This window comes from Colobus angolensis, unplaced genomic scaffold, assembly GCF_000951035.1.
Source record: "Colobus angolensis palliatus isolate OR3802 unplaced genomic scaffold, Cang.pa_1.0 Scaffold8, whole genome shotgun sequence".
In the NCBI taxonomy this organism is placed as follows: domain Eukaryota; kingdom Metazoa; phylum Chordata; class Mammalia; order Primates; family Cercopithecidae; genus Colobus; species Colobus angolensis.
The window spans coordinates 17,264,680-17,272,905 of NW_012121820.1; the positions used below are offsets into that span (position 1 = coordinate 17,264,680).

The 8,226-nt window shown below is 53.4% G+C and overlaps 1 protein-coding gene across 1 annotated transcript in view; it reads left to right on the forward strand.

The window, feature by feature from the left end:
- Window positions 1-8,226, forward strand: part of SLA2 (Src-like-adaptor 2) — a 33,593-nt gene that overhangs the window by 11,863 nt on the left and 13,504 nt on the right. The window contains exons 3-5 of the mRNA XM_011929104.1: window positions 3,043-3,142; window positions 4,108-4,194; window positions 5,015-5,118. Coding sequence (XP_011784494.1) covers window positions 3,043-3,142; window positions 4,108-4,194; window positions 5,015-5,118 — 291 coding nt within the window. The remainder of the gene's footprint in view (window positions 1-3,042; window positions 3,143-4,107; window positions 4,195-5,014; window positions 5,119-8,226) is intronic.

Below are 8,226 nucleotides of genomic sequence, written 5' to 3' on the forward strand. Positions count from 1 at the left end.
CAAGGCAGGCAGACCTGAGGTCAAGAGTTTGAGACCAGCCTGGACAACATGGAGAAACCTGTCTCTACTAAAAGTACAAAAAAAATTAGCCAGGCATGGTGGTATGTGCCTGTAATCCCAGCTACTCAGGAGGCTGAGGTCCTCGAGGAGAATCGCTTGAACCTGGGAAGTCAAGATTGCAGTGAGCCTAGATCGTGCCACTGCACTCCAGCCTCGGCGACAGAGCGGGACTATCTCAAAAAAAAAAAAAGCAAACTTCACAGAATATGAGCCTACATTGAAGAAATAACATCACTGTGCCTACAAATATGTAGCAAAGTTTACAGCTGGACATTTCAAACAAGAGTACTGGGCTCAGAACGATTAAAACCTTAGAGGTAGGCTGGGCGCAGTGGTTCATGTCTGTAATCCCAGCACTCTGGGAGGCCAAGGCAGGCAGATCACAAGGTCAGGAGTTCAAGACCAGCCTGACTAACATGGTGACACCTCATCTCTACTAAAAATACAAAAAGTAGCCGGGCGTGGTGGTGGGTGCCTGTAATCCCAGCTACTCAGGAGGCTGAGGTAGGAGAATCACTTGAACCTGGAAGGCAGAGGTTGCAGTGAACCAAGATTGTACCATTGCACTCCAGCCTGGGTGACAGAGTGAGACTGCGTCTCAAAAAAAAAACCAAACAAAAAAAAAAAACACGCCTTAGAGGTAGATCTTGACTAATAGAACAAGGGTCACCTCACTCCTATTTCAGTTACAGAAAATGCTGACAAGCAAACACTGATGAGCCAAGATAATTCCGAGCAGATTTACTTACCTCAAAGAAAAATTATTTAAATTGTGAGTAAATTCTGCCAACCAAGCTATTAATCTGTCACTGCAGTAAAACAGATTGAAGCACATTTTCTTTTCTTTTTTTTTGGAGACGGAACCTTGCTGTGTCGCCCACGCTGGAGTGCAGTGGTGCAATGTCGGCTCACTGCAACCTCCGCCTCTCCTGTCTCAGCCTCCTGAGTAGCTGGGATTACAGGCGCCTGCCACCATGCCCGGCTAATTTTTGTATTTTTATTAGAGACAGGGTTTCTCCATGTGGGCCAGGCTGGTCTGGAACTTCTGACCTCAGGCTATCTGCCCACCTCGGCCTCCCAAAGTGCTGGAATTACAGGCGTGAGTCACCACAGCCGGTCAGTCTTGCAACCTTTTTTTTTTTTTCTTCTTTTTTTCTTTTTGAGATGGAGTTTAGCTCTTGTTGCCCAGGCTGGAGTGCAATGGTGTGATCTCGGCTCACTGCAACCTCTGTCTCCCAGGTTCAAGTGATTCTCCTGCCTCAGCCTCCAAAGTAGCTGGGATTACAGGCATGCGCCACCACACCAGGCTACTTTTGTATTTTTAGTAGAGATGAGGTTTTACCATGTTGGTCATGCTGGGCTCAAACTCCCAACCTCAGGTGATCCATGTGCCTCGGCCTCCCGAAGTGCTGAGATTGCAGGCGTGAGCCCCCACGCCCAGCCTCTCGCAACCACTTTATATCTACCACATGCCAGGCCTTGTGACAGGACCTGGGGACACAGGAGTAGACAAGACTGGCACAGTCCATGCCTTCAGGGACAGTTGAGCCCCAGGGACAGGTGCTAAACCAATAACCAACTAGAACTTAGATTTTGATGGCAGTATGTTTTAAGGGATTCTGACCAAGAGTGTGTGCAGAAGTGGCTGGTCAGGGAAGGCTTCCTGGAAGAAGGGACGTTTCAGTTGGGAAATGGATGAAGGTAAGTCAGCCAGGCAGAGTGAGGCCATTCAGGGGGACAATGTAGTGTATGCAGCTGGGTGGCTGCCCCCAGGGGTGCAAGGCCAGGGCTTCCAGGAGGGGAAGGGGCCCTCTCGGGCCACATTTTCCCATTCTCATCAGAGAGCACCTGTCACAAGATGTGCATCATTTGTCCAAGCATCAGACATTTCCCTGCACTGTGGAATGGCCAGGCCTTATCCTGCAAAGACCTCAGAGGAGAGACCCCTGGGGAGCTCTCCAGGCTGGGTTCACTGCAGGGGTCTCCACATGTACCTGGGAGGATGTGGAGGAACTAGTCCATTTCCAGAATCAGCCTCACTCTTCCCATGCCCACCTGGAGCACAGGCCCTTCAGCCCACACGGTGCCCCCACCCAACCCCCACATCCTTGTCTGCTCGTTTGCATCCCCCGCCCCACTTCCTGGGGTCCCAGCTCCATCTTAGAGGACCGGAGTCCTCTAAGACCTTGCTTCCTACAGGGCATCTAGGATGCAGATGGACCCTTCTTGCTGACCCTGGCTGCTTCTCATACTTAATGCGTTTATGTGCTACCAGTGTCTCAGGAATCCTTACAGAGAAAGGACAAGGGGGAAGAAGGGAGGGACACTAGGGTACAGTGAGGTGGCCTTCACCAGCTGCTGAAAGCTGGATTTTTCAGGCTACAAGGCTCGGCAGTCATAGGGAGTCTGGCTGGCCTGAGCAGGCTGCCCTCTGGGGTGGGTGAGGGCATGGGTCCTGTGCTGAGGGTGCCCTTGCCGCCTGAGGCCCAGCCTTGAAATTGGGCCTTATGGTCACCACATCCTGAGCCTCATGGCCATCATGTCCTGGGCAACAGAGCGAGACCTCATCTCTACTAAACAATTGTTTTAAATTAGCCGGGTGTAGTGGTGCACACCTGTAGTCCCAGCCACTCAGGAGGCTGATGCTGGAGGATTTGCACCCAGGAGGTCAAGGCTGCATTGAGCCTAACTTTTACAGATAGGATCTTGCCCTGTCGCTCAGGCCATGTGCGGTGCTGATGGAGCACAACCCAATTGCTAATTTTTTTCTTTCTTTCTCTCTGTCTGGGCACTGTCAGGGCCCTGCAAAGCTCTGCTGGAAAAGCTTGATTCCAGGGTGGCCCTCTTAGGAAGTGGATGGAACTCCGTCAGGGTGCTTGTGGAGGGCTGATGCTGGGAGCCAGACCCAGGCCAGACTCCACTAGACTTCAGGCATGGAGCAGGGCTAGCTAAGTGGGTGACCATTTCTGTCCCTCCATCTAGAGAGAAGCAAGGCCACAGCCGTGGCCCTGGGCAGTTTCCCAGCAGGTGGCCCAGCCGAGCTGTCGCTGAGACTCGGGGAGCCATTGACCATCGTCTCTGAGTAAGTCCATGGGCACTGGGTACCTGAATATGCACTAATAGAGCCAGGCATGGTGGTGCATGCCTGTACTCCCAGCTGTTACTAATAGAGCCAGGCATGGCGGTGCGTGCCTGTAGTCCCAGCTGTCATTAATAGAGCCAGGCATGGTGGTGTGTGCCTGTAGTCCCAGCTGTCTAGAAGGCTTAGGTGGGAGAATCGCTTGAACTCGGGAGTTCAAGACTGCAGTGAGCTATCATCAAGCCAGTGCACTTCCGCTTGGGTGACAGCAAGACTCTCTCTTTAAAAATAAATGAATGGACCACGTGTGGTAGCTCACACCTGTAATCCCAGCACTTTGGGAGGCCCAGGTAGGCAGATCGCCTGAGGTCAGGAGTTTGAGACCAGCCTGGCCAACATGGTGAAACCCTGTTTCTACTAAAAATAAAAAAATTAGCCAGGTTTGGTGGCGGGCGCCTGTAATCCCAGCTACTCGGGAGGCTGAGGCATGAGAATCGCTTGAACCTGGGAGGCGGAGGTTGCAGTGAGCTGAGATCACGCCATAGCACTCCAGCCTGGGTGACAAGAGCAAAAATCTGTCTCAAAAAAATAAAAATAAATGAAGGAAGGAAGGAATAGAGATGTTGTCCCGGGAGAAGGGGCCCTTCCCCAGGTAGAAAAGCACGAGCCTTTGCTGAAGTGCTCACAGAAACCCTGTGGTGGAATTTCAGGCGGCTGGACACCCCCCCAGGGAGAAGCAGTGGGTGGGCAGTGCCCTGTAGCAGGGAGCCTGGAGTCGTGCCATCTACCACTGGCCCCAGCCCTGACTCAGGAGCTACCTGGACAGGCTAGTGCAGGAAAGCCTGGGAAACAGGTGGGACAGGTGGCTGCAGGACCCAGCCTGAGAGGCTCCTTGCCAACCCTGAATGTGCAGTTCTTGGGGCCTTGACTTATCTGAAAAAGGTACCCCGACTCTTTTCTCTCTCCAGGGATGGAGACTGGTGGACGGTACTGTCTGAAGTCTCAGGCAGAGAGTACAACATCCCCAGCGTCCACGTGGCCAAAGTCTCCCATGGGTGAGTTCCCACCCCAGGCCCGCCTTGCGGAGCTTCCTGCTTTCTCTTCCCACAAGAGCTCCCCTTTAAGCGCGGCTCTGCGCTGAGCAAAGCTGAGGATAGAGGAGAATTGAACCGAGGCCCTGCCCTCAAGAGGGGCAGATAGCTCATCCTAGCACAGGTTGGCCCCTCCCCTGGGAAGGCCCATAGAGGAGGTGTGGAGCTCTGGGCTTTGGAGGTTGCCAGGATCTCATGGTGGAAAACGCTGAAAAGTCCAAACAGGAGATGGGAGCATGCCCTGTGAGGGTCTGGCACAGTGGTGCGCACCTGTGGTCCCAGCTACTAGGGAGGCTGAGGTGGGAGGATCGCCCGAGCCTGGAAGGTCAAGGCTGTGGTGAGCCATGATTGCGCCACTGCACTCCAGTCTAGGCCACACAGCAGGAGCCTGTCTCAATTAAAAAAGAAAAAATCAGAGGGGCAGCTCTTGGAAAAGTGGGGCTTAGAAAGGTGAGTGGATAGAATCAGGGTGCTGGGGGCACTGAGCAGGGATAGCAGAGAGGCTGGGACCAGCCCAGGTTACTTGGGAATGAGGTCTCCAGGCAGAGAAAGCTGAGGTTGTCCCCATGAGTTTGTCCTGCCAGGGCCCTGGAGCCAGGACTAGGAGGATAAAGATGGTGTGGGCCTCCGAGACCCTGAGCCCAGCTCTTCGTGGAACAGGTAGAACTTTGAGGCCCAGAGAGGGAGGGCCTTGTGAGGGTCACTCAGAGGCAGTGGTAAAATCTTGGCTTCCCTCTTCCTTCAGGCTGACCCTGTCCCTTGTCCCTCTCTCTCACTCCTCCAGGTGGCTGTATGAGGGCCTAAGCAGGGAGAAAGCTGAGGAACTGCTGTTGTTACCTGGGAACCCTGGAGGGGCCTTCCTCATCCGGGAGAGCCAGACCAGGAGAGGTGGGTAAGCTCAGCGCCAGCCCAGGCCCTCCCTGCGTGGAGGTCTCAGAAAGGAGCCCTGGCCGGGCACAGTGGCTCAAGCCTGTAATCCCAGCACTTTGGGAGGCTGAGACGGGCAGATCACGAGGTCAGGAGATGGAGACTATCCTGGCCAACACGGTAAAACCCCGTCTCTACTAAAAAATACAAAAAACTAGCCGGGCGAGGGGGTGGGTGCCTGTAGTCCCAGCTACTCGGGAGGCTGAGGCAGGAGAATGGCGGAAACCCGGGAGGCGGAGCTTGCAGTGAGTGGAGATCTGGCCACTGCACTCCAGCCTGGGCGACAGAGCAAGACTCTGCCTCAAAAAAAAAAAGAAAGGAGCCCACAGATATATGACTGCAGGTGCAGCCCAGAAAATAGGCTTTGCCTGACTCCTCAGTCAACCAAGATTTCCTGAGCCCCAGCTCCATGTCCTGCCCATATGAGCCATGTGGGGCTCAGGCTTGGAGAGATGGAGACAGGCCATGAAAGCAGAGGAGAGGCAGCTAACTTTCGAGCAATCAAGGGAGGCTTCATGGAGGAGTGGGCCATGAGTGGAAACTTGAAGGATGTTCCCACAGGATCCCGAGCAACAAGACACATTGGTGCTGGGGTGGGCCAGGGGGCTGCACCTCAGGACAATAGGAGGTTAGAAGTGAGCAAGGCTCCAGCATAGAGGCCTTGGATGCCGGGCTGAGAAGCTTGGGTTTTCTTCCAAGGCACTGGGGCTGCTCCTCGGCAGAGACACAGTGCTGGGCATGTGCTTTGGGGGAGATGAGAGGATTCATTACAGGGACTCTCTGAGTGTGTTCTGTGGGCCACCTGCTTAGAAATAGAGGAGATGGGGGGTCAGTTTAGGGGATACCGAAAATCATCCTTCTCTGAGAGGTTCATAATCCGTGTTAACAAAAGACTTCTTAAGGCATCGCGCTTGCCTAACTGGGCATTTCCCAAGTGTTTCTGAACGCAGGAGCATTTCATCATGCAGCACCTGTAATATTCACTCTATGTTCGTTCATTCAGCAAATGCTTCTCCAGCACCTATGATGTGAGGAGCCTTCGGGGAAGGACAGGACCTACTGTATATGTCAGGCCTTAGGCATCTCTGCTGAGGGAGGTGGACATGGTCCCTGCTCTGAGAGCTTCTAGGTCACTGGAAGCCAGTGTTCCATGGCACAGAATCTCTATTTGAGATTCACAGTGATGCCAGGGCTTGCCCCTCCAATGCCAAGAGCCAAGTGTGATATGACTTGAGGGCGGGGCAGGCAGAAGGCCAGATGTGAAGGGCTAGAGTTCCTAGCCTTGGTGTCGAGCAGTCTGGCCGTTGTCTGCCATGTTGCTGCCATGAGAGCCTATCAGCAATAGAGCAAAAATCTGCATTTCTAAAAATGAATACAGGCGGGGCACTGTGGCTCACACTTGTAATCCCAGCACTTTGGGAAGCTGAGGTGGGAGAATCACTTGTGCTCAGGAATTTGAGACCAGCCTAGCCAACATAATGAGACAACTTCTCTACAAAAAAATTTAAAATGTAGTGAGGCATGGTGGTGCCTCCCTGTAGTCTGAGCTACTTGGGAGGCTGAGGCGGGAGGATCGCTTGAGCCCAGGAGTTCCAGGATGCAGTGAGCCATGACTGCATCACTGCACTCCAGCCTGGGCAACAGAACCAGACTCCATCTTCAAAAAATGAAAGTGAATGTGAATGGCCCACAGTAGGTATCTAGGCTCAGCCAATATATTGGCAACTAGGATTTTTAATAGAGTATAGTCACAGAATTCCCCTGCGCTGACTAGGCGGGATTCCTCCCTCCCCAAGACACAACATGATTCTGATCTCTTGGCAAAACCTTAAAACAGTGACAGGATCTCTTGGGTCAGTAGCCAGTCAGAGCTAGAAACCCATTGGAAGTCACCTCATGGATCCTCCTCTCCCCACTGTACAGACTGAAAAACAGGCCCACAGAGGGGTAGGGACGTGCCACATCCCACATTCATGTGGGACGTCTCCCACCCCAGGTGCAGGGCCTTTTGCAATGAAAACACAAAGTTGATTGATAGTCTCTTTGATGACCCTGCCTCCCTCTGAGCTGCTGCCCGAGTCCCTTAAGGTAGAGGCAAGGAGGGACGTTGAAGGAGCAGCAGCACCCACGTTTGTGTTAAACCCTTTAAGTGACTTAAAACAATATATGGGGATTGTACTCCCATTGTCTTCATTTTACAGATGGAAGAACTGAGGCTTAGAGAAGAGAAATAGTTTGCCTGGGGAAACACAGCTAGTAAGTGCAGAGCCAGGATTCAAACTCAGCCACAGCTCCTGTCACTCCAGGCCCCCAAGAAAGGCCCACATGGGGCAGTAATGTTGGCACTGCAAGCACAGTGACAGACCAGGAAAGGAGGTATCAGGAGCGGACAGACCTCCTGGTGCCCGCCTTGATAGGAACTAACTGTGAGAGGCTGTCGGGACCCTTTGTTCTCTGCCTCAGTCTCCCCCCCAGGACCCTCTCCAGCTTCTTTGCGTCTCCTCCCTTGCCCTTGGGCGCTCCTGGGTTGACCTCTCCGAGGCCCCTCCTGCTATTTTCTAGGTAGCATCAGCACCCCCACCTCACATACATCCATATGCTGGTAGAGGGGCTGGGGAGGCCAGCCCAGCACAGCAGCTGCAAACAGGAAACCACAGCAGCGGTGCGGAGTGGAGCAGGGCCCCACTGCAGCCTGTCCCCCGGAGCTTGAGAAGCCACAGGAAGTGCTCAGTGCTCAGCTGCCCCACCCCTGGCCCATTCTCTGGCCTGGTTCAGCCCCAAGAATATAGTGGCCGGCCTTTATGGCCACTCTGCCCCTTACCTAAGAAGGCACAGACGCAAAGAGAAAACCGTGTGAGTGATAGAGGAGAAAGCCGTATGGATCCATGAATTTTTTTTTTTTTTTTTTTTAGACAGAGTCTCACTGTCACCCAGGCTGGAGTGAAGTGGCACACTTTTGCCCAGTGCCGCCTCCGCCTCTTGGGTTCAAGTGATTCTCATGCCTCAGCCTCCCTGGTAGCTGGGATTACAGGCGTGTGCTACCACACCGGGGTAATTATTATTTTTTTG